This window comes from Syngnathus scovelli, chromosome 3 (assembly GCF_024217435.2).
Source record: "Syngnathus scovelli strain Florida chromosome 3, RoL_Ssco_1.2, whole genome shotgun sequence".
Classification (NCBI taxonomy): domain Eukaryota; kingdom Metazoa; phylum Chordata; class Actinopteri; order Syngnathiformes; family Syngnathidae; genus Syngnathus; species Syngnathus scovelli.
Genome location: NC_090849.1, coordinates 7,552,384 through 7,579,282, shown reverse-complemented (window position 1 = coordinate 7,579,282; position 26,899 = coordinate 7,552,384). Strand labels below are relative to the sequence as shown.

Genomic DNA, 26,899 nt, shown 5'->3' with positions numbered 1-26,899 from the left:
ATTTGCGAAGCTGTTTGGCCACACCCGTTTCCTAGTTTGGTAGTCCCAACCAAAAGGATGTGACATAATAGACAAACATACATACAGTGGAGCCTCAGTTTTCGACCACAATCCATTCCAGAAGGCTGTTCGAGAAGTGAATTGTTCGATTTACGAATGATGTTTTCCCATTACAAATAATGGAAAACAAATTTAATCTGTTCCAAGCAAAAATTAAACCACGCTTTTTTAAAGCATTTTTTCATTATTTTCCTGCATAAATAAGTGAGTAGGTAATGTATAAATAAATAATATAAATAATAAACTAAATAGGCTAAGCTGGGGAATGTATTGCCGTATCTGTAGCAACTCGCTTGTGTGTTTCATTCTAATAGTAAAAGATATCTTTTTAAATTGAGAGGGGAGAAAAAAAGCACATCAAAACATTTTTTTTATTTTTACCAATGAAAGACAACATTTCAAAGATTATGTGAAAGAAAACAGCAAAAACGTTTTCTTAATTTCAAAAAACAAAAACAAAAAAAACCCTGCAGAAATTCTAATGAAAGATAACATACAGTATACGTACTGTATCAAAGTTCGTGTGGCAGTTGTTTGGTAAGCACAGTCGCCCCTCTCGCAACATCACTTTCTTTAAGAGCGTCTTTGTTTTTCAGGATCGAGCTTATTGTCGATTTTGCCATGCAAAACTTCCACGCCAACTCTGACACACGCACACCGGACTCATATTTTGCCATTAATTATTTTTTAAATTCAACCGTTTTGCGCACTACTTTCCTCTTTTTGCCATGATCAGCTTTACTGCTCCCACTTGCTTTCTTTGATTAGAGTTGATGCAATCCTCAGAGTAACGAGAATGTAATAACGAATGGAGTCAGTTGGCATGCGGGTCCTCTCGGCTCATCTCGTGAGGTTCGAAACTGAAATTTTGTCCGACATCCGAAGCAAAAAAATCTTGAATTTTTTGTTTGAATACCGATTTGTTCGAGAACTGGGACGTTCAAAAACCGAGGCTCCACTGTAATAGAAAATGGAGAAAACTGAACCGAGTAGCACCTGCAACACCTGGAGGGATGGATTACACTTTTCTACAATCTTGGAGACTCCAAGTGCACAATAAAATGAATTTAAAAGCAAAAAAGTGGCTTTTCCATGATAAGTCTCCTATACATGTTGCCAAATATTCAACTCTGGTGGAAATATGTAGTTGCCTCAATCATTGCTTTGTTATTGTCATCATTGATCAATGTAGACACTAGATCAGGGGTGGGCAATTAATTTTTACAAGGGGCCACATGAAAAACCTGAGTTGTGTCAGAGGGCCACACCTACAATAACTTAAATCTGCTCAATTTTCTTCCATTGTAAAATGCACTAAATTATTTATTTTAAATAGTTGGTACTGGTAATTAGAAGAATACAATTATTCTGTTTATATTTATATTAAGCTATGTGAAATTGTGGTGTAAAGGTCAAATAAAAAAACAAGTATTAATCAGTACAATTTATTCTTAACTTCTTTAACTTTTCCTCAAATGACAAAGCCGCTCCATCTCTGGGTGTGAAGTTTGATAAAAAGTCCTTGTTGGGCTTGCAGTTTTACTAGCAATGCACCAGCCTATGATGCGCCCTGTTTATCAGACAGATGTATTTTTTCTCATGCTTGGTCGTGTAGTGGCGACTCAAATTATATTCTTTAAACACAGCGACCTGTGTACCACAAATCAGGCACATGGCTTTACCTTTCATTTCTGTAAAGAAATACTTGTCAGTCCATGTCTTGTTGAAAACACGGCGCTCCTTGTCAACTTTTCTTTTCTGAGGGTCAGCACACGTTTCTCGGGCAGCATTACTTCGCACTGTTCACCTTCACGCACAGCTCACATACACATACGCTACACGGAAGTGCGACGCCTTTCAAAATAAAAGCGAAACAGTTGTATTGCACGCACAACACAATTTTTTTTTTTTTTAAATTACGATTGGCCTCATGTGGGCCGGACAGGGACGCACAAAGGGCCGGATGTGGCCCGCGGGCCGTAATTTGCCCAGGTTTGCACTAGATGGTTTATGCACAATGTGCGCCAATATGAAGGGACATTGTCACAGGACACATTATTGGCCAGGGCTCATTGATTACGCATAACATTCACAGTTAATAAAGCACTGACTTTAAAACTACTGTAGATTGAGCAACACAACATATTTTTAAACGGCTTGTTCTGTCAGATCGATGTTAGTGATGTACCGTATTTTTCGGACTAAAAGTCGCTCCGGAGTATAAGTCGGATTTTGGGGGAAATTTATTCAACAAAAGCCAACACCAAGAACAGACATTAACGAGCAACAACAGGCTAAACGATAGGTATGCTAACGTGACATAAACAAAAGAAGAGCTGAGAACGGGCCTAACGTAACATTAAGAGTTATTAAAAAAACTATTACATAAATAACGCGTTTATAAAACCATCTGCGTCACTCCAATTCATTAAATCCATCGACCGTCCTTTGTCAACAATTGGTGCGCGCTGCTGACGGCGGTTGCACTTCAAAATATTCCACAGGTCCTTATAACGATATATAAATTATATATCAAATAACTATTATATAAGCAATAATATTATAAGCAATAATATTATCAAACCATCTGTCACTCCAAATCATTAAATCTATCGATCAAATTCCTTGTCCTTTGTCAACAATGCCGCGCGTGCGCCCTGACGTCAGCCTCGTCGTTATTCCACAGATCTAGTATATAACTATATTGTAGCGTTAACAAAGTACAAGGAAAGACGTGGGTTTGGTAAACGGCTCTTTATTTAACAAAAAAAGAGTTCAACGAGCCAACAACTACTGAACTGTAACGATAAAAACATATACAAGTTGCTACACGAAATAAAATATATCAAATAACTATAACATAAATAGTTACGGCCGCAAGCACCGGCGTGGACTTCCAGGCATGTGGCGGCGTGGACTTCCATCCCCGGAGGTGGCACTTCCAGCCACGGAGGTGGAAGAGAGCTCCATAGAATAGGACCAGGCGTGCGTAAAAGCCATGTCCGAGCCCCATCCACCGTCCCCGGACAGCCACCCGGCTGAGCACCGGCCCCCGACTTCTATCCACGGATGTGAAAGAGAGCTCCGTAGAGTAGGACCGGGCGTGCGTAAAAGCCATAATAGTTTTTCAAACCTTCTGTGTCACTCCAAATCATTAAATCCTTCAAACTCTTCGTCCTTCGTGCCATTTACAAACAAAGCCGCTCATGATGCCGGCAGTAGTGGGGCCCTTCGTCATTCCGTGATCGAATGTTTGTCCTTTATGTAAACAACCGCCGCGCCGCTGACGTCACTTGAAATTCAAATTACAGTAATCCCTTGCTACATCGCTGTTCGTTTATCGCGGTTTCACTTTCTTTTTTAATTTTGAAAATTTATGAAAAACTTCACATATAAGTCGCTCCTCAGTATAAGTCGCTCCCTCACCCAAATTATGAAAAAAAAGCGGATTATAGTCCAAAAAAATACGGTAGTTATTGACCCAAACAATTATGCTGTTTTATGTTTTTCAATTAAAAATAAGCTATTTAAAGTTTCAGTCTGAATCATAGCCATGTTACTAAAATATTGATTCTCAATGATTAAAAAAGGCAATCGCAAAAGATTTTAAGTTTGTCTTCATGTGTAGACATTGCTAATAATAGATACTAAGATAAGATACTAATAATAACAATTTGATGTATCTTATGACCATAGATGGAAAATGGCATTTTGTTGCCAACTCTCCAGTCTGCCCTTCCTTTTCTGGATCTCCACGGAACACCCAGATTGGAGTTCCACCAGTCAGTCTTTGATGAACTCAGAGAAAAGCTGATGGAGCGAGTGGCTACGATTGCTGAGGGCAAGGAGGAGGACAGGTATGATCATTGAAGTTTTAGTTTGTCCTTTAGTGACTGCCAGGTGGTGCTACAAGCATTTCTACTCACACGTTATGATGAGTATACCGTAATTTCCGGACTATAAGTCGCGTTTTTTTTTCATAGTTTGGGTGGGGGGGCGACTTATACTCAGGAGCGACTTATATATGTTTTTTTTTCACAAATTTTTACTTGATCATTAAGACATCACTTACAAGTATAGTTGACCACTTCCCATGTTATTTTTAGTATAGTTGATCACTTCACATGCTTTTATGTCTTTATCTTGAACATATTCAAAACATAAAAAATAGAGAAAACATCAAATAAAGCAATTAACACTTTAAAGCACCATATCCAAGTCCACTGTCTGCTGTATGTACACTTGCTCAATTTTTGCTCCTATTATATTTATTATTATTATTTATTATTATTTGTTTATTTATCATTTATTCAACACTCTTATTTATTCATTGTTTGTGCCTTCTTGTTTTGTTTTTGTGTTGCTTGTATGCATATGTGTACTATCTCACCAAGGGATAGTGGAAACGTAATTTCAATCTCTTTGCGTGTCTTAGTATATAAAAAAAAAAATCAACGATAAAGCAGACTTTGACTTTGATAAAACAACCCAAAAAAATTATATTTTCAGACGAAACTGGATGAGGGCGCTCTAAATTTCACCGTTGGCCGTGACTCATCAACTGGGTGGGCTTAAGAAAAATGGCACCAAAAAGAAACTCATATTTTGCAGGTTCCAAACTTCAAGTTGTAAAATATGCAGCTGAAAACAGTAATCGAGCAGCAGAAAGAAAGTTTGGAGAACCGTGATGTACCAATGGATTAGTATTTCAAGTGACGTCAGTAGCGCGGCGCGGCGGTTGTTTACATACAAACGTGCCCACACAAGGACTACCGGCATCATTCGCGGTGATCATTTCTAAGTGACACGGAGGACAAAGAGTTTGAAGGAATTAAGGATTTGGAGTGACATAGAAGGTTTGAAAAACTTTTATGGCTTTTACGCACGCCCGGTCCTACTCTACTGAGTCGGGGGCCGGTGCTCGGCCGAGTGGTTGTCCGCGAACGGTGCGCGGGGCTCGGACATGGCCATTACGCACGCCCGGTCTGTCTGGAAGTCCACGCCGCCACACGATAGTTATTGTTTTGTTTAATAAAGAGCCGTTTACCAAACCCACGTCTATCCTTGTACTTTGTTAACGCTACAATATAGTTATATAGTAGATCTGTGGAATGAAGACGAGGCTGACGTCAGGGCGCACGCGCGGCGATGTTGACAAAGGACGAGGAATTTGATCGATGGATTTAATGGAATTAAAATGCACGGATGGTTTGATAATATTATTGGCTTGTATTATAGTTATTTGAAATATAGTTTATCTATCGTTATATGAGCATGTGGATTATTTTGAAATGCAAGCGCCCTCAGCGGTGCGCACCCATTGTTGACAAAGAACGATCGATGGATTTAATGAATTGAAGTGACACCGATGGTTTTATAATCATGTTATTCATGTAATAGTTGTCCTTAATCACTCTATATGTTACGTCAGGCCCGTTCTCAGCTCTTTGTTTGTGTTTGTCACGTTAGCATACCTATTGTTTAGCCTGTTGTTGCTATTTAATGAATTGGAGTGACACCGATGGTTTTATAAACATGTTATTCATGTAATAGTTGTCCTTAATCACTCTATATGTTACGTCAGGCCCGTTCTCAGCTCTTTGTTTGAGTTTGTCACGTTAGCATACCTATCGTTTAGCCTGTTGTTGCTATTTAATGAATTGGAGTGACACCGATGGTTTTATAAACATGTTATTCATGTAATAGTTGTCCTTAATCACTCTATATGTTAGGTCAGGCCCGTTCTCAGCTCTTTGTTTGAGTTTCTCACGTTAGCATACCTATCGTTTAGCCTGTTGTTGCTATTTAATGAATTGGAGTGACACTGATGGTTTTATAAACATGTTATTTATGTAATAGTTGTCCTTAATCACTCTATATGTTACGTCAGGCCCGTTCTCAGCTCTTTGTTTGTGTTTGTCACGTTAGCATACCTATCGTTTAGCCTGTTGTTGCTATCGTTTAGCCTGTTGTTGCTCGTTCATGACTGTTTTTGGTGTGGGATTTTGTCGAATAAATTGCCCCCAAAATGCGACTTATACTCCGGAGCGACTTATATATCTTTTTTTTCACTTTTTGGGGCATTTTATGGCTGGTGCGACTTATACTCCGGAGCGACTTATAGTCCGGAAAATACGGTAATAACAGTAGCTACGTTTACATGTACAGAATTTCTTCAATCAGATCAGAGTTCGAATTAAAATTATGATCAGTACATTTTTATTCCGATCAGAATTTTAATCTGAATAAAAGTGACCATGTAAACATAGCCACTGATGCCTCCTGCATGAAACCACAGTAGGGTAACTTCCATTGTCTACAGGTGTTAATTTGCTCATTTTCTTCTTAAAGTATTCAAGCATACAGTACCTGTGGTACTTTTTTCAGTCTCCCCTTGCTGACCATTCTCGTGCCTTTAGTAGTAGGAATAATGCCACCCTCACGATGCAGAACACCGTAGCATTGTATGTGTTGGGCCTCAGCCTCTGTGGGCTACTGCTATGCTACTGTTGTACCGCATTGTTTTTATTTCACCGCACACATTGTGTGTGTGTGCGCGTGTGTGTGTGTGTGTTTAAAAAAAACAACTTAATTTGCCTGTGTCTTCTTGTTTGTGTGCATGATGTAGTCCCGTATGTCTCGGACTAAAAGTCACTCCGTAATATACGTTGCATCAGCCATAAAATGCACAATAAAGTGAAAAAAACCAAAAAAGTCGCATTTTGGGGGAAATTTATTCGACAAAACCAACACCAAGAACAGACATGAACGAGCAACAACAGGCTAAACGATACGGTATGCATAAACACAAACAAGAAGCTGAGAACAGGCCTGATATAATAATAACAGTTATTCAAATAACTAACATAAATAACACCTTTCTCAAACCATCTGTGTCACTCCAAATCATTAAAGCCATTGATCGAGTTTGACCTGCTTTATGGAAACAAGTCCGACGTCAGCGGCGCGTTGCAGTTCAAAATTTTCTACAGGTCCATATAACAATATATAAACTATGTATGAAATAACAATAATAGTAACAACAATTATTGAGCCATCCGTGTCACTCCAAATCAATAAATTCATCAGAATCTTCGCCTTCCGTGTCACTTAAAAAAACCACCAACAACACAGCTGTTTACACCGGAACTACGTGCGCCGCTGACGTCAGACTAGATATATCAAATAAATGTAATATAAACAACAATTTTAACAAACCATCCATGTAACTCCAAATCATTAAATCCACCAGAATATTCATCCTCTGTGTCAGAAAACCCCCCCAAAAAACAGCTGTCGATTCCGAACCTACGTGTGCCGCCGACGTCAGCCTTGTTGTCAGTTGGCAGCGGCAATTATTCCACAGATCTACGTATATGACTATATTGTAGTGTTACCAAAGTACCAGGCAAGACGTGGGTTTGGTAACCAGCTCTTTATTTCACAAATCAAGAGCTCAACATGTGAGCCAACACATGCAAGCACCCTGGATCGCTCTTCCGTTTCCCCCGCCCCTGCTGCCTTCACGGCCTCCCTAGAAAATCGGAAAGTACTGAAGTCTTACAACATACACGTTGCTACTCTAAATAAACTATATGTCAAATAACTATAACATAAATAACAAGTTTATCGAATAATCTGTGTCACTCCAAATCCTTAAATCTCCGAACTTCGGAAGTCAGTGAATGGAACTCATTGTCAGTGAGGCTCCAATTATTCCACGGCCATAGTGCGCCCGCATGCGGTTTAAAGTGAAAATAACATGTGAAGTGATCAACTATACTAGTCAAAGTCTGCTTTATTGTCAATTCGTTCACATGTCAAGACATACAAAGAGATCGAAATTGCGTTTCCTACTATCCCACGGTGGAGACAAGACATATTACACCCAATTGGTCCACAGACAAACAAAACATTCAAGTAAACAATACAAAAAGTAAAAATAAGAAGGCACATACAATGAATAAATAATAGCAATTTGGTTGAAATGGTGCAATTGTGCATACAGCAGACAGTAAGTAAAGTGTTAATGATCAAGTAAAAATTTGTGAAAAAATTCACATATAAGTCGCTCCTGAGTATAAGTCGCTCCCCCACCCAAATTATGAAAAAAAAAAAAAAAACGCGATTTATAGTCCGAAAAATACGGTAAGTACGTTCTCAACCTCAATTGGCTGTTGGCAACGTGACACGAGCAAAAGTTCACTATGTAGAATGGGCAAAGAAGCAGAATTTCCACTTTGAATGCTTCAAACACCAATTATGCAAGAGTGCCTGGCCGTGTGAACTGCATTGAATTTATTTGGAATCGTGCTGCCAGGAATGCTGAATACATCCCCGGTCTGTACGTAGCATGAGACTTTACAGTACAGCAGGGATTGTCAACCGGTGGTCCGTGGTCCTTTAGTAGTCCCTGGCGGTATTGCAGGTGGTCCGTGAAATTGAAAATGGAAAATAATTCAAACATTTTTAAAAATAAAATTGATTTATTATTTAGACTTGATTTGTTTTCCAGCTAATTTTGTGAATCATTTACCCATCCAGATTATGTCAAATGTAGCTGAGATTCCCAAATTAAACATACAGATACAAATAAATAGCCTATATAGGTCTATCCTCCTTTGGTGCAAAAGAAAATAATATTCCACCAATCTAGTGGTCCCCGAGTTGCTTCTTGGTTATAATGGTCATCCCTTGGACAAAATCAGTACAGTGCAGTAGGGTTGTTACAAGAACCGATACTTCCGGTACCAATTCGGTACCAACACGCAAAAAATATCTCGATACCTGCTTTTTGTGGTACCGTCAGAACCAAATATTTAACTTTTCACTCTGCGAGCTGTGTCGATTCTTGCCGGAACTGAAGGGGGCAGTATACGCATGTGAGCAGGACAGAGCAGTAGTCAGCGGTGCTGAAAAAGAAGAAAACTTTCAGTCTTTCATAACAATGGCTTCAGCAAGTGGGATTGGAAGTCCAACACGCCGGCTTGTTGAGAAGCCAGATTGCTCAAAGAGTCATGTGTAGAGCATATATTGCATTCGAGGCGGATGCAACTGGAGCAATTATAGATTCGTCCTTTTACTATCACTGTTGTGACACGTTACATTATAAATACGTTAACCCGAATATGCCTCCGTGCCATCATTTCGGCATGCGTCAGCTGGGGCTATACGGTTACCAAAAGTATTTAATGTCAAACACATAGACAAAGTGCGCAGACAAAGACTTAAATATGCAAATGTATGTTTGGGCACATGGCGAGGATGTGTGCACAAGCCTTCTTGTTTATAGCAGATGGATTAGTGATTTTAAAATTAAGTGCATTCTGTTGTTTTTTACCGTGGTACCAAATTAGTATCGAGAATCGTGGAAAATCTCAGGTATTGGTACCGACTACTGAAATTCTAGTATCGTAACAACCCTACAGTGCAGTACAGTTTCCATTTTAGGTAGATCTCAGAAAGTGTGGCCCAGGGGTGTGAGAGGTGTGGCTAGAAATAAACTTATAACAGATCAAAATTGTATATGCTATAAATCAAACCTTCCTGCAGTGTGCTCTGAATAAATAGTTCACTCACAGTTATATTCCCAAAAAGATGAATGTCGTGGTCTACTCTACTCCATTATGCTACGTATATTGCACTTGGTACCTGAGCACCAAGCACTGAACACTCAAGTAAAAAAAACATTTACATGTTGAAAAAATTAAATGGTTGTTCGTTTTCGTGTGCCCTGTGATTGGCTATTAACCAGTTGGATGGATGGATGGATGGATGGATGGATGGATGGATGGATGGATGGATGGATGGATGGATGGATGGATGGATGGATGGATGGATGGATGGATGGATGGATGGATGGGTGAACAATGGCGTTTCATAAGAGGCACGGAAGTCCATGAATGATCAGCGTTCACAAACTATGTAATGCTTGCAGCTGAATTGTGCATCATTCAAATCTTGCTGACTCGCGCACAAGAATACACTAAAGAAATAGTGCGTGCAACTAGCATAAAATAATATATTCTTCAGTTTATCAGACACCTATGAAGTGAATCAGTTGAGTACTTTTTTTTGAAGGTTCAGTGGTATTGCTGGTGGTGGAGAAAGAGTTTGTGAGCAGCTTTTGAGTCCAGGAGTATGTAGGTGGATAAAATGTCTGCCACAATCATGGAAAAGAGCCGAGGCTGGACGCTCAGACGTTTATGTAGACTGTAATTGTTTGTTTTGGGGATGGGGTACAATTTCCCAACAAAGCCACAGGCCAAGAACTTTGTAACGACTTTTTTTGGTGGTTCCCTAGCTCTAGTCATGAATGACATCATAATCAACTCATTTGTTAGAGCAGAATAACAGAGTAACAGGAATAACAGGATCTATATTTATGGTATTAAATTCAGTTTCTGATGGTGCCAGTGTGTTTGTTGTTTTTCACACATGTACAGGTATGGGAAGCTTGAAGAGTTGTTGGAGAAAAGCTTTCCACTGGTCAAAATGTCATCCATTCAACCGGTGGTGATGCAGGTGCTTAAACATTTACCCAAGGTATGTGTGGGAAAGGAAAGTCTACGTATTACCGATTTCGATTGATACGATATCTGAAGTAATTGATACATGCTTTATTTTTTTGTATGAAATGTTAGAAAAAAATGATTAAACGACACAATTCAACCAAAGACAGAAGTCGGCATTTGTAATGAGTATAATACTTTCAAATTGTTCAAATATTTCAGGCCACCGCTCGGTTTTTCGTTAATATGACTTGTAAAATATGAAATAATAAGGCACAGCACATTTACAGAAATTAATACACAAAACTATAGGAATGGAGTGTGAAGAAAAAACAATCGCATTTCAATTCACAATACAATATGTCTCATTACGCGTCGGCAAGGATCTGGATAAGAGTGCCTTTTTATATACGTATAGTTTTTTACTTTTACAATGTGAGTCAATAATTGGAATTGCCCAGCCATCAGAATCATTGCTGCAAAGAAAATTATTTTCTAACATCTAGTAGATGGAGAAACAAAAACAAGCGCAAAGCTCACATGTAGCAATCGTATGTGAGTGTGTTTGTTCGTGTGTGTGTGTGTGTGTGTGTGTGTGTGTGTGTGTGTGTGTGTGTGCGCGTGCGTGCGTGCGTCTCTGTCTGTCTGTATGTATGTATGTATGTATGTATGTATGTATGTATGTATGTATACATGTATACATATTACTATGTATATACACAGGGCCGCTTGGTGGCGCACTGGTTAGCACGTCCGCCTCACAGTTCAGAGGGTGCGGGTTCCGGCCCTCCCTGTGTTGAGTTTGCATGTTCTCCCCGTGCCTGTGTGGAGTTTCCCCCAGGAACTCCAGTTTCCTCCCACATCCCAAAACATGCTTGGTAGGCCAGTTGAGCACTACAAATTGCCCGTAGGTACGAGTGCGAGTGCGGATGTTTGTTTGTCACTGTGTGCCCTGCAATTGGCTGGCAACGAGTTCAGGGTGTCCCCTGCCTACTACCAGATGATGGCTGGGCTAGGCTCCACCACGCCCGCGCCCCCCATGGGGACAAGCAGTATGGATGACGGCTTGTTGTACGTATATACACTACCGTTCAAAAGTTTGGGGCCACTTACAAATGTCCTAATTTTGAAAATAAAATCACCATTCTGTTCAATGAGGATAATCAGGAATACACTCTATACATTGTTAATGTGAAAAATGGATTTCTAGCTTTCTAGCTACAAACGTCTAATTTTTAATGCAATATTTACATACAGTATCTCACAAAAGTAAGTACACCCCTCTTATTTCTGCAATGTTTTAATTATATCTTGTCATGGGACAACACTGAAGAAAAGACACTGATCCAACGTTAAATAGTCACTGTAGAGCAGGCATGTCCAAAGTCCGGCCCGCGGGCCAAATCCGGCCCTTGGTCATATTTCATACGGCCCACAGCTTCGGTCTTATAATGTATTATTCATGGCCCGCCTGCACTGTCAAACTGAATAAAAAAAAAAAATCATGACACTTGAAACTGTAATTCCTACTATTACCAAAAGGTAGCAGCACCAGCCCTCTCTGCTCATTTCTGCCATGGCGACTGCAAAGAAAACAGGAAAGTTGACATTGAGGGCCGTCGCTTTCAAGAGAAATGGGAATTACAATACTTCTTCACTGAAAATCAAGGCAATTGTGTTTGTCTAATTCGTAAAGAGATTGTTGCCTTGTTTAAGGATTTCAACCTAAAGAGACATCATCAGACTAAACATGCTAACACATACGACAAGCTAACAGGGAGTGACCGCGCTGATAAAGTCAAGCAGCTCCAAGCTGAACTGGCATCACAACAGCGATTCATCACGTGGGGCTGTGAGTCAAAAGTAAATCAAAAGTAAAAATTACTTATTATTAAATATTACGAAGTGGCCATGTTAATACTGTTGAAGTTATGAACCTGTAGATGTGACACAAACTATTACTTTCTGAAAAATATTGTAAATAACAAGAGCAAAATTCACTTGTGATAAGTTTTAATAACAGACAACTTTGCATTACTTATAACTCCTGTTTAAAATGTTCATGAGGCAAAAATAATTTTAAACTCTTGTAAATTAAATTATTTCATACAGTTTGTTCAATGTTACCTGACTCTTCAGATATGAATAAAAGGCAGATTTTGTGTTTTTAAAGTTGTTCACATCTGCCTGAGTGGCTTATATTTGGTTATTTTGTCATTTAAAAAATAAAGACAATTGGGACAATGAAATTTGTTTCATAACAGTACAGTTAAGGACAAAATTATTAGCCCCCCTTTGAAAATGTCATAATTTTTTGAATATTTCGTGACTGCTAATTACTAGAGCAATGACATTTTAGCACATCATTTATGAGCATATCAGATTTATTAGGAAACCTTTATTACACGTAATTTTGCTCAGAAGCAGAGCATTACATACAAAATCAAAAAATACCATGGTCAAAATTATTAGCCCCCCTAACATCAATAGTCAATTGTGTATCCTTTTCGCTGGACAACAGCTTACAGTCGTTTTGTATAGTTCTCAACAAGCTTAAGACCGGTCTCCTGAGGAATTGCAGCCCATTCTTCCTTGGCAACTCTCTCAAGTTCCTCCAGGTTTGATGGTCGTCTGGCGTGAACTCTGGTCTTCAGTTGTTTCCATAAGTTTTCGATGGGGTTTAAATCTGGGCTTTGTGCAGGCCACTTCAGAACATTGACTTTGCTCTTCTGAAGGTATTCCTTCACCATTATCGATGTATGTTTCGGGTCATTGTCATGCTGAAACACAAAACGATGACAAAAACCCAGCTTCGAAGCAGACTGTTTAAGGTTTTCCTTCAAAATCTTCTCATAATCTTCTTTCCTCATGATTCCTTCTATTCTGACAAGATTCCCAGTGCCAGCTGCACTGAAGCACCCCCAAAGCATAATGCTCCCACCTCCGTCCGTGTCAGGACAGTGTTCTTAGGGTTGTATGCTTCTCCCTTCTTCCTCCAAACAAAGGCTACATCTCGGTGACCAAACAGCTCCAGTTTAGTCTCATCTGACCACAGAACACGCTTCGAATATTGATCGCCTTTCTCCATGTTGTCCCGAGCATACTGCAATCTCGCTTAAAGGGGTCTCTTTTGAAGGAGTGGAGTTCTTCTTGGTCTGCACCCTCGCAGACCATTTCTGTGCAGGGCTCTTGTGACTGTCTTCCTTGAGACATCTATTCCAGACTTCCCCAATTCATTAACTAGTGTCTTGGCAGTTGTTCGTGGATCTTTCGATACATCTCTGACTACCTTTCTTTCCAAAGATTTTGAAATCTTTCGCTTCCTGCCTCTGCCTTTGTTGTTCTGTACTGTGTGAATTTCCTTGAACTTCTTTATATTGCTTCTGACTGCAGTTCTTGAGACTTTGAATTGCTTTGATATACTTGTATAACCTTCTCCTTCCTTGTGAGCATCAATAATTATTTTTCTTAAGTCAAGACTTATTTCTTTTCCTTTCACCATGATTGCAGACTAATGTGAACCACAGGTAAACTTTAGCCAAGCGTAATATTGAAAGCAACCTCTAGATTTGATTTCAGGTCAATCATTGAGAGCTTGGCAAAGTTTTAACAACTTGTTAGACCAGTGTTTTGGAATATAACTCAACAGGTCAACCTCCCAAAGGGCTAATAATTTTGACCATGGTATTTTTTGGTTTTGTATGTAAAAGTCAAAGTCAGCTTTATTGTCAATTTCTCCACATGCCAAAGACACACAAAGAAACCGAAATTTCGTTCCGCCCTATACCACGGTGACAAGACATGGCCCACAATAGACAATCAAGTAAAACAAGTAAACAACAGCGTGCTGATTAAATAACGAATAAATAACACAACATATAAATAAATAAGAGGAGCAAAAAGGAGCAAGTGAGCGTACAGCAGACATTCTAGAAAAACAGCGCCGCACGCTATAATGTTCTGCTTCTGAGCAAAATTATGTATAATGAAGGTTTCCTAATAAATCTGATATGCTCATAAATGCTGTGAAAAAATGTAATTGCTCTAGGAAGTAGCAGTCAGGAAATATTCAAAAAATAATGACACGTCACTGAGGAGAAAAGTGGTGTGTTGATCGCATGTCCATCCGCCAGGCAAATAATGCTGTATAATTCACACACACAAAAAAAGAGACAGAACGAGATCATGACAGACATTACTGAAAGGAAGCTTTTATACACAAACGGTCACTACGGGGGACAAAAGAAATGCATATGATGCTGCTTTTAAGTTAAAGGCAGTCGATGTTGATGACATTGTGTTGTTTCTTTATTTCCCAGTCACGTCTACTCTGGAGTTATACGTGTCGCTCGGTAGTTTAATGTAATTTAGCGCTTCGTGCATGAATAAAATTAGCATGAACAGACCCTCATCATGGAAAATGCTAGTAGAAATGTATAAAAGCAACAACGAAAGAGAGGCTGAGAAAGTATGTGGCGAAGGATATCTAACACTATTCCAATCGGACACTGAGGAGGAAGAATTCGATAGTTTCAGTGCACAGAAGGAAGATGGAGACGATGAAGCTCTTTTTTTACTTTTACTGGTGTGTTTTTTTTAACCAGCCCTGTTAGTGCTGTGCTACCGTGTTGCTGCTGTGTTACCGCCGCGTCAAGTCAAGTCAAGTTTATTTGTATAGCCCTAAATCACAAACAGTCTCAAAGGGCTTCACATAGCCAAAATTGACAATTATTCTCAAAGCATCCCCTGATCTTAAGCTCCCAAAAGGGCAAGGAAAAACTCAAAAAAACCCTGCCAGGGGAAAATGAGAAACCTTGAGAAGGGACCACAGATGGAAGGATCCCCCTTTCAGGATCACCAGGTTGTAATGGATGCAGAGAGGGCACAAGTAATACATAATATGAAAATCAATGAAAAAAAAAAAAGGATGTCGGAGGTGCCCTCGATTGTCTTGGCAGTGTCTTCAAGGAGGTTGAGCTGCAGTTTCTTCATCTTGAATTGGTCCCCGAGAATCCACCTAGCCGCTATCAGCTTTTGAGCCACCAGCCGGGGAGGGGGTGGGCAGAGAGAACAAAACAAACTCCGGCCAAATCGGCCACTGCAAGTTAGTTAAAGGCCATCTCATAGAAATGTGTCTTTAAACGTGTCTTAAATGTTTCTACTGAGGTAGTAGTTCTAATATCCATTGGTAGGGCATTCCAAAGCTCTGGAGCCCGAATAGAGAATGCTCTAGACCCTGCAGACATTTTCTTGGCCCTCGGTGTAACTAAAAGACTAGCGTTTTGCGAACGAAGGTTACGAGACGGAACATAAGGAACGACTAGGTCGACGAGATATGAAGGCGCTAAGCCATGCAGTGATTTATAGGTTAGTAGAAGAACCTTGAAGTCACATCTTAAATGGACCGGGAGCCGATGTAATTTGGCTAATATTGGGGTAATGTGATCAAATTTTCTTGACCGTGAGAGCAGCCTCGCAGCGGCATTTTGCACTAACTGTAGACTTTTGATACTGGATTTAGGAAGACCAGAGAATAATACATTACAGTAGTCCAGGCGCGACGTGATGAACGCACGTATAATAGTTTCCGCATCCCCGGTCGAGAGGATAGGACAAATCTTAGCAATATTACGAAGGTGAAAAAACGCAATCCTGGTTATATTCTTAATGTGTTTTTGAAAGGAGAGTGTTTGGTCAAATATTACCTCGAGATTAGTTACCGTATCACTCTGAGTGATAGTACGGTTATCTATAGTTATAGTGGTTTCCTTAAATAAGTGTTGATAACGAGTAGGACCAATTATCAACATCTCAGTTTTATCTGGGTTAAGACGAAAGAAGTTGAGAGACATCCATTGCTTGATCTCCGCAAGGCACGCCTCGAGATTACAACAGTCCCGCGGATCTGTCATCGATAACGGCATATATAATTGGGTGTCATCCGCGTAGCATTGAAAGCTAATATTATATTTACGTATTATGTCCTCAAGAGAATCATATAAATTTAAATAAAATCGGTCCGAGTACCGATCCCTATGGGACACCACACGTAACATTATAAAGCTCAGAGGACGTATTGCCATGGACCGCGTCTCAGTGACTTTTACCGGAATGTTTTTTATTTTTATTTTGTTGCCAGCATTTTACACATTCTTTGTTGTATTTTGAGTTACTTTGAAGTAACAATAAATTTACTTTGCTATCCAAGCTCTACAGTGACTAATTAACATTGTATCAAAGTGTCATTTCTTCAGTGTTGTCCCACGACAAGATATAATTAAAACATTGTAGAAATGAGAGGGGTGTACTCACTTTTGTGAGATACTGTAGGTGTATAAAGGCCTATTTCCAGCAACCATTCCTCCAGTATTCTAATCAAATCAAGTCAAGTTTATTTATATAGCCCTAAATCACAAGCAAGTCTCAAAGAGCGTCACATGTACAAAAATTGACAATTATTCTCAAACAGCCCCTGATCTTAAACTCCCAGGAGGGCACGGAAAAACAAAACAAAAAAAAATCCCTACTGGGGGAAAAATGAGAAACCTTGAGAAGAGACCATGGATGGGAGGATCCCCCTTCCAGGATGACCAGGCTGCAATGGATGCCGAGAGGGCACATAGAACACATAATATAAAACAATCCAAAGAAGAAGTGGATGTCCAGTTCAAAGGTAATAGCTGCAGTGCCCTCAGTTGTCCTTGCAGTGTCTTAGAGGGTGGTAATCCACCACAGTTCCCTCATCCCGAAAGGTCGATGAGAAATCCAGACAGCCGTTATCAGTTTGGGTATTACCTAAGGGGGGGGGGGCACACAAACTCCAGCCGAATCAGGTTAATGAGAGGCCATGGCATAAAAATATGTCTATATTATATATATATATATATGTATCTGAAATGTTTGTACTGAGGTAGCTATCGGTAGGGCATTCAAAAGCTCTGGAGCCCAAATAGAAAATGCTCTGGACCAGGGGTGGCCAACCAGTCAGAGACGCAGAGCCACATTTTTTAGTGTGTTACCGCAAAGAGCCACATCGTACACATGGGCACACATAACCATCACCCCATCTATCCATCCATCTTCTTCCGCTTATCCGGGGTTGGGTCGCGGGGGCAGCAGCTTCAGGAGGGACTCCCGGATGGATCCCAAGGCGTTCCCAGGCCAGCTGAGAGACATAGTCTCTCCAGCGCGTCCTGGGTCGTCCCCGGGGTCTCCTACCGGTGGGACATGCCCGAACACCTCCGCAGGGAGGCGTCCAGGAGGCATCCTGATGAGATGCCCGAGCCACCTTGTCTGGCTCCTCTCAACGTGGAGGAGTAGCGACTACTCCGAGTCTCTCCCGGGTGACCAAGCTTCTCACCCTACATCTTTAAGGGAGAGCCCGGACATCCTGCGGAGAAAACTCATTTCGGCCGCTTGTATCCGCGATCTTGTTCATTCGGTCACGACCCATAGCTCGTGACCATAGGTGAGGGTAGGAGCATAAATCGACCGGTAAATCGAGAGCTTTGCGTTTTGGCTCAGCTCTCTCTTTACCATTACGGACCGGTACAGAGTCCGCATTACTGCCGACGCTGCACTGATCCGCCTGTCGATCTCGCGCTCCATCCTCCCCTCACTCGTGAACAAGACCCCAAGATACTTAAACTCCTCCACTTGGGGCAGGATCTCATCACCGATCCGGAGAGGGAATTCCACCCTTTTCCGATCGAGGACCATGGACTCGGATTTGGAGGTGCTGACCCTCATTCCGACTGCTTCACACTCAGCTGCGAACCGCTCCAGTGAGAGCTGGAGATCACGGCCTGAAGAAGCCAACAGCACCACGTCGTCTGCAAAAAGCAGAGAAGCAATGCTGAGGTCCCCAAACCGGACCCCCTCAACGCCTCGGCTGCGCCTAGAAATTCTGTCCATAAAAATTATGAACAGAATTGGTGACAGAGGGCAGCCTTGGCGGAGTCCAACCCTCACTGGGAACAAATCCGACTTACTGCCGGAAATGCGGACCAAACTTTGGCATCGGTGATACAGGGACCGAACTGCCCTTATCAGTTGGCTCGGCACCCCGTACTCCAGAAGCACCCTCCCCAGAACCTCCCGAGGGAAACGGTCGAACGCCTTCTCCAAGTCCACAAAACACGTGGACTGGTTGGGCAAACTCCCATGCACCCTTGAGGAGGGTGTAGAGCTCGTCCACTGTTCCACGGCCAGGACGAAAGCCACACTGCTCCTCCTCAATCCGAGGTTCGACCTCCCGACGGACCCTCCTCACCAGCACCCCTGAATAGACCTTACCAGGGAGGCTGAGGAGTGTGATTCCCCTGTAATTGGAACACACCCTCCGGTCCCCCTTCTTAAAGAGGGGAACCACCACCCCAGTCTGCCAATCCAGAGGTACTGTCCCCGATGTCCATGCAATGTTGTAGAGGCGTGTCAGCCATGACAGCCCCACAACATCCAGAGCTCTTAAGAACTCCAGGCGGATCTCATCCACCCCCGGGGCCTTGCCACTGAGGAGTTTTTTAACTACCTCAGTGACTTCAACAACAAGAGATTGGAGAGTCTGCCTCAGAGTCCCCAGGCCCTGCTTCCACAATGGAAGGCGTGTAGGTGGAATTGAGGTCTTAGTATTCTCCCCACCGACTCACGACGTCCCGAGCCGAGGTCAGCAACATGCCATCTCTACTGTAAACAGAGTTGACGTTGCACTGCTTCCCCCTCCTGAGACGCCGGATGATGGACCAGAATTTCCTCGAAGCCGTCCGGAAGTCATTCTCCATAGCCTCGCCAAACTCCTCCCACGCCCGAGTTTTTGCCTCAGCAACTGCCGAAGCCGAGTTCCGCTTGGACATCCGGTACCTGTCAGCTGCCTCCGGAGTCCAGCAGACCAAAACGGCCTGATAGGACTCCTCCTTCAGCTTGACGGCATCCCTTACAGCCGGTGTCCACCAGCGGTTTCAGGGATTGCCGCCACGACAGGCACCAACGACCCTATGGCCACAGCTCCGGTCGGCCGCCTCAACAATGGAGGTGCGGAACATGGTCCACTCGGACTCAATGTCCCCGCCTCCCCTGGGACGTGGGAAAAGCTCTGCCGGAGGTGGGAGTTGAAGCTCTTCCTGACAGGGGCTTCTGCCAGACGTTCCCAGCAGACCCTCACAGAGCGTTTGGGTCTGCCAGGTCGAACCGGCATCTTCCCCCACCATCGGAGCCAACCCACCACGAGGTGGTGATCAGTTGACAGCTCCCCTCTCTTCGCCCGAGTGTCCAAAACATGCGGCCGCAAATCCGATGACACAACTTCAAAGTCGATCATCGAACTGTGGCCTAGGGTGTCCTGGTGCCAAGTGCACACATGGACACCCATATGTTTGAACATGGTGTTCATTATAGACAATCCGTGTCGAGCACAGAAGTCCAATAATAGAACACCGCTCGGGTTCAGATCGGGGGCGCCATTCCTCCCAATCACGCCCTTCCAGGTCTCACTGTCATTGCCCACGTGAGCATTGAAGTCACCCAGTAGAACGATGGAGTCCCCAGAAGGAGCGTTCTCCAGCACTTCCTCCAGGGACTCCAAGAAGGGTGGGTACTCTGAGCTGCTGTTTGTTGCATAGATACAAACAACAGTCAGGACCCGTCCCCCCACCCGAAGGCGGAGGGAGGCTACCCTCTCGTTCACCGGGGTGAGTGAACCCCAATGTGCAGGCGCCCAGCCGGGGGGCAATGAGTATACCCACACCTGCTCGACGCCTCTCACCGTGGGCAACTCCAGAGTGGAAGAGAGTCCAGCCCCTCTCGAGAGGGCTTGTACCGGAACCCAAACTGTGCGTGGAGGCAATTCCGACTATGTCTAGTCGGAACCTTTCTGCCTCGCACACCAGCTCGGGCTCCTTTCCAGCCAGAGAGGTAACATTCCATGTCCCAAGAACCAGCTTCTACAGCCGGGGATCAGACCGCCAAGGTCCCTGCCTTTGGCCGCCGCCCAGCTTACACTGCACCTGACCCCTTTGGCCCCTCCCACAGGCGATGAGCCCATGGGAAGGGGGACCCATGTTTCCTTTTCGGGCTGTGCCTGCCTGGGCCCCATGGGTGAAGGCCCGGCCACCAGACGCTCGCCTTCGAGCCCCGCCTCCAGGCCTGGCTCCAGAGGGGGGCCCCGATGACCTGCGTCCGGGCGAGGGAAAACACAATCCATTTATTTTATTCATCATAAGGGGCTTGTGAGCCGTGCTTTGTCTGGCCCCTTACCTAGGACCCGTTTGCCATGGGTGACCCTACCAGGGGCATGAAGCCCCAGACAACATGGCTCCTAGGATCATAGGGGCACGCAAACCCCTCCACCACGATAAGGTGACGACTCACGGAGGGGACACACACACCTCTGCTCAGCCAAATTTTTTGTGTGATATTATGTCGCACACCAACATGATGATGACAGAAATTGACTCCTACAGGTCAGTCATTTTCAACAATGAACATTGTGTGCACTGTCCCACACACACAAACTCTCAGTTCAACAGAGTCCACAAACAAAAACATAATCATTTACAATAGCGTTTTTTCACCAACTATGCAAGATGCGTTGAACAATCCTCTTCAAATCTGGCTTGTATTCCGTTGTTGCTACTCGAAGCAATTTTTTTTGTTGGATGTCTGATACCATTCGTTTTAGTTTGTTGTATTCAGAGACAAGATTTAAACGTCACTGAGGCATTTTTTAACGAACTCCCCTTCCTTGCATGGCTTTTTAGCCCGTGCAATGTTCCAAGCCAGTTGATACGATGCCAGCGTGACAGTCTGAGTGCTTCGTATTTTGGGGGAAAAACTGTACCTGTTTTTCTGCCTGAATCTTCAAAGTGTCCAACTTGCGCTTACGAAATTGAGTCCCTTTTGGAAAGTCCTTATCGATGTTAGCATGGAGTGAGCTGAAGTGGCGCTGAAGATTTGAAGCTTTGAAATGCGCTAATGACGTCTGACATATCAGGCAGAATGGCTTGCCATTATGTTCAACAAAAAAAATATAAACCTTCCCTCTCTGTTAAAAACGTCCTGTGTTCATCTTCATATTTTCGTTTAGCGGTGCATTTTTTCCCTGTCATTTTGAGTGTGAGTCTGTCTGTGTGCTTGCCCCTCCCCTCCTGTGTGCCCATGATCAGTTTGATTATTCCCACCTGCCTCTTGTTACCTGTCGTGTATATAAGTCCTGTCTGCCCCTCACCCCTCGTCGGATCATTGTTGTTTTGTTGTCGTGTCGTCTTCATGTCCTTTTGGTTCCTGTCGGTTTCAAGTATGTTTTGGTTGGGAAGTCATGTTGTTTTGTTAAGTCATGTCAGTTTACCGAGTCTGTATTTTGAGTTCCGCCAATAAACTCTGGTCCAAGCTGCACTTGGTCGCCCTGCTCCATCCGTTCCTGACAATGGAGCTATGTGCATGATGGGAGTCTAGCCTAGCGCGAGTTAACTTTATCTTAACAGACTCCAAACCCATCCTAGCAGGTGGCTTAGCCACCTGTGACCCAGCCTGCTCTAAAGTGGCCTGTCATGAATGGCTCAAACAGTAATTAATGTATGTTACTAGAAAGAGTGGTGGCGCCTTCACCGTTAGGATGAAGGTCGTCATTCCTCAGCAGTTCAGGGTTGTCCCTGAAAGAGGACCACTTATCTATAAACTACAGTCCCTGATTCTTGCAGAAACCATCCATCCACTGATTAAGCGATAATATTCTACTAAACCTCTCCATTGCCTCTCGCAGGTAAGGGGCCAGAGACAATTGCTCGATGCCCACTCATCTTTCTGGCGAGATCACAAGTCTTCACTATGTCTTTTTTGTGATATCTGATTGCCTCATCCTAGAATCATTGGAGCCGACGTATATCACTATAGCCGAGTAACTACTGTTGTAGGACCTATACTGTTGAATAGACCCATTGTGAGCCAGCTCCCTAAGATTAGCTTCTATGTCGGGTGCTCTGGCTCCAGGGATACACATTACCGTGGCTGGATTTTTAAGCGCAATGTTTCGGGTAATGGAGTCACCTATGACCAAAGTGCGAGAGCCAGTAGACTGAGATGGCTTGGGATGGCTATGCGTCTTAACAGGCTCATCGCAGTTAGCGAGCCACTTGGGGCTAATGCTAACTGGGCTGATTACAGCCCGCATGCGTGTCTGCCATATCTACAGTTATCAAGTTATCAGCTACAGCTTCTCTGCTGTTATCGCACTATTCTGTTCTAGCTGGCGGACACGTCCCTCTAGCAGGGACAACCTCTCAAAAAGAAGGGTGCAGGTGGTGCACGGAGCCATACAAACATTTTGATCTGAAGCCATACTTGCGTGTCCAATGATCGACGGTAGACAGCCACGAAGCCTCCACTGAAAGCCGACTAATGGTTCATTGTGTTTGCTAATTGTGTTAAAAGGATGGATTAGAAAACCCTTCCAAACCCTTGTGCAATTATGTTAAGAAAAACTGATTGTCTTTTAAATCGCTGTCAAAAATTTGTTAATGGACACAGCCAGGCAATTCTGAGTAGAATTTGCTATTGACCCATGTTATTGAAACACACATGAACTCAGAACAATGACATTATCTACTGTAAGTTCAGCACATTTGTGTGTCAAACTGGTCGCCCTATGCGATAATCAGAATCCAAGAAGTAGCTCTCAATTTGAAAAAAGCTGACCCTTGTTTACATGATAGCTAAGAAAAATCTACACGCAAACTGTCAACCCCTCCAGGTACCTGAGAAGAAACTGAAGATGGTCATGGCTGATAAGGAGCTGTACAAGGTGTGTGCTGTGGAGGTGAAAAGGCAGATTTGGCAGGACAACCAAGCTCTATTTGGGGATGAGGTTTCACCGCTCCTAAAGCAGTATATTGTGGAAAAAGAAGCAGCTCTCTTCAGCAGTGATCTTTCTATTCTGCACAATTTCTTCAGCCCATCGCCAAAAATGCGACGTCAAGGCGAAGTAGGTGTTAATAGCAATCAACTGAATCACATAAACACAGGATCCTGCACAAGTGTTTAACTGTCCTATTTGTGTGTGTGTGTGCGTGCGTGCGTGCGTGCGTGCGTGCGTGCGTGCGTGCGTGCGTGCGTGCGTGCGTGCGTGCGTGCGTGCGTGCGTGCGTGCGTGCGTGCGTGCGTGCGTGCGTGCGTGCGTGCGTGCGTGCGTTAGGTGGTCCTGAAGCTGACCCAGATGATTGGGAAGAACGTTAAGCTTTATGATATGGTGTTGCAGTTTTTGCGAACACTGTTTCTACGGACACGAAATGTCCACTACTGTACTCTTCGAGCAGAATTGCTAATGTCTCTCCATGACTTAGACATAAGTGAGATTTGTTCTGTCGACCCCTGCCACAAGGTAAGAAGGAATAGCACGTTGTTTTTTCTTATAATATGGTTCTTAATTTCTTTATTAGTTAAGCCAATGTAAACTTTTATAGTCATTTAGGCAGACATTACATACTTTGGAGGTTGTTTAAATTAATATTGTTTATAATGATTTCATTTTGTGAATTGCAACAGTTCACATGGTGCTTAGATGCCTGCATCCGAGAGAAGTTTGTGGATGGAAAGCGGGCCAGAGAGTTGCAAGGATTCTTAGATGGAGTCAAGAAAGGACAAGAGCAAGTCCTTGGGTAAAAAAAAACAGGGACTGGGCTAGGCATAGCTTTTCTGATCTTTGGTTTATTCATTGGCCTTCTGTACTTTTTAGGGACCTGTCCATGATCCTGTGTGACCCATTTGCTTCCAACACCCTGGTGCTGACCATCATGAGGAATCTGCAGGAGCTTCTCAGCCAGGATGCTTTACCCAGGGTGAGAAAGCCATTACACATATTTTTGTAAGTGCTTAATATGTAGCACTTTTTGTTGAAGTTTCTGCAGCATGGTTATGAAACACTTTTATTTTTGGGCCAACCATCATAAAATCCAGCACTGTTTTGAATGAGGAAAACCATTGCTTGTTCAATAAGTCACATTGCTGTGACTCTCCTTAATTGTTGCCGCACCTGCCGTTGTGTATATTTATGCAAGTCTTTTCATACTTTTGTTGTGACAAAACCTTTGTCGCTTCAATCCTGTAAACACACGTCCGCATCAGTAGGCTTTAGTACTACATTATTAGATCAATGACTATGAGATAAGGCCTTAAACGGCAATGAATCCATGAACCTAAAAACAAGGCCTTAATTACCATTAAAATGTCTTAAACCAATCTTTCAAAAGTCTAAAAATTGTCAACATGGAATTAGCAGGATTTTCTGGCTGTAAAAAGTCTCGAATCTCAAAATAAATTAACTTTCTTAAAAAAGAAACCACTTATGTAATAAAATCACACAATCGTGACACCAAAACCAACAAAACGCGATGATTTTACTTGGGACTGATAAGAGCAGATGGTTGTCGTTTATATACTGTAGCAACTTTGGACAACATGGGACAACAGGAACTTTGTGAAGGTGGTCTAAAATTTTATTTAAAATGGAACTAAAAAGTCCTTGTCTTTAATTTAACTTTCTTCAAACTGCAGAGAGTCGGGGATAGTTTCATCATTCTTCAGTTAATGTTAGTTTATTTATGTTGACATCAAGTTCAACATTTCTAGAAATAGACTCTTTACCTGAACTGTAGGCCTTTCATGTACAGTATACAGTGATCCCTCGCTATTTCACGGTTCGTCTTTTGTGGCCTCAGTGCATAGCGGGTTTTTAAGAATATTAAATATTGCGATTATTTAGGTGTATCGCAACTTTTTGCAGCGTCACTTGGAGCACGGGGCTTTGTCTGCCCATATGACTTTACAGCACACTATTAGCCGGTAGAGGAGACGAGACCAATGGGAACATGTTGATCTGTATTCTTGCCGCTGATTGGCTTAGAACTGTAAGAGCAGTTCTAACCACTCTTTATCTCAGTCTCCCGCAGTCGTGCTACGTATCCGCTTTTCCACTTATGTTCGTGTTAGCAGGATCAGCAGCATCTCTGATTGGCATTTCCTTTTGTCACAAACAAGGCAGGACAACCAAATGCAACACGGGCTCACGCAAAGGGACAGGGAGGGCTGGAATGATTGCAGAGCAGGACAACGAGGCAAGCTGACGAGCCGGTCAGCGAGTTCGCGTCGTGCGTCATCGAAGCAGACGGGCATAGCAAGCTCGTGGTTAGGGACAGACAGAAGGTCGAGCCAAACGGGGTTTCGCTAAACAGCGAATCAGAAAACGGCGCGCTACCCAGTGGATCAAGCAAACGGGAATCAGGTGGCATAGCAGAACCTGCTGGCAGCCGTACGCGTATCAGACAAACCACCGCAGATTGACGGGCTTGCGGAGTTTAAATACACGCCCTAATCAGCCGGTATCAAAGGCACAGTTGGCAGCGATCAGCACTGATTAGCGCGCGCAGTTTCGCATTGGATATGCATGCCCCCGCGGCCCACCGCAAAGGCGCGTCAGCCGGCTAGCATGGCGAGAGCAGAGCAGATCTGTGACACGTTTACGGTAGCTTTTTTGTGACTTTGAGTTTTAGTGAAGCCCTAAAGAATGTTTCTAAAAGTCAGTTTAACTTTAAAATGTTTAAAAAGTAGTTAAAATACAATAAAGGTTTTAAAAATACAATAAAATGTTTAAAAATACCATTATAAAAGTCTTATGTGAATATCATAAAAATATTGACGCCACAACGCGGATTTTCACTTACGTATTCAATATTCACCTATTTGTCTTGGAACCAATTATCAGCAATAAACGAGGGATCACTGTAAGTTTATTTTGTAATGCCATTTCCAAAAACATTTTTTTCTTAAACATTGTATTAAACAATCTTAACTCATGCTGCTGTATTTGTCATCAGGATAGTCCCGATCTGATGTTGCTTTTGAGGATGCTGTCTCTTGGTCAAGGAGCGTGGGATATGATTGACAGTCAAGTGTTCAAAGAACCTCGTTTGGTACATGCAATTGTCACCTTACTTGCAACACTTGATTTGTTTGGTTCTGTTAGACATATTGTAAATGTTTTTTTTTCTTACTGTGCACACACTCACACATAGGATTTGGAGCTAATGACCCGCTTTCTGCCTGCCATGATGTCAGTGGTTGTGGATGAACACACTTACAGTGTGGAGCAGAAACTTCCGAGTGAAGAAAAGATGTCACTTTCCTATCCTACCACTTTGCCAGATGCCTTTACCAGGTAAAAAAAAAAAATGACAAAAATAATCACCGATCTTCTACAAAATTCAATACTTTACTAATTTAATTCTGAAAGATGTACTGTATTTATTCTTTTATTGTATTTTGTAATGAAGTGTAAAACCCGT

General features: G+C 42.7%; 1 protein-coding gene across 8 annotated transcripts in view; it reads left to right on the top strand.

Moving 5' to 3' along the window:
* The window catches only part of nelfb (negative elongation factor complex member B), a 49,449-nt gene that overhangs the window by 1,444 nt on the left and 21,106 nt on the right, over nt 1-26,899 (top strand). For 4 of the 8 annotated variants that reach the window (XM_049764256.2, XM_049764260.2, XM_049764259.2 and 1 more), the window contains exons 2-9: nt 3,757-3,917; nt 10,506-10,605; nt 23,314-23,544; nt 23,755-23,940; nt 24,105-24,217; nt 24,295-24,397; nt 26,432-26,527; nt 26,630-26,772. In XM_049764256.2, the coding sequence (XP_049620213.1) occupies nt 3,757-3,917; nt 10,506-10,605; nt 23,314-23,544; nt 23,755-23,940; nt 24,105-24,217; nt 24,295-24,397; nt 26,432-26,527; nt 26,630-26,772 (1,133 nt within the window). Of the gene's footprint in view, nt 1-3,756; nt 3,918-4,415; nt 4,917-10,505; nt 10,606-23,313; nt 23,545-23,754; nt 23,941-24,104; nt 24,218-24,294; nt 24,398-26,431; nt 26,528-26,629; nt 26,773-26,899 lie in introns of those variants that run through there. The other 4 variants (XM_049764262.2, XM_049764261.2, XM_049764263.2 and 1 more) reach the window with 4 other exon arrangements.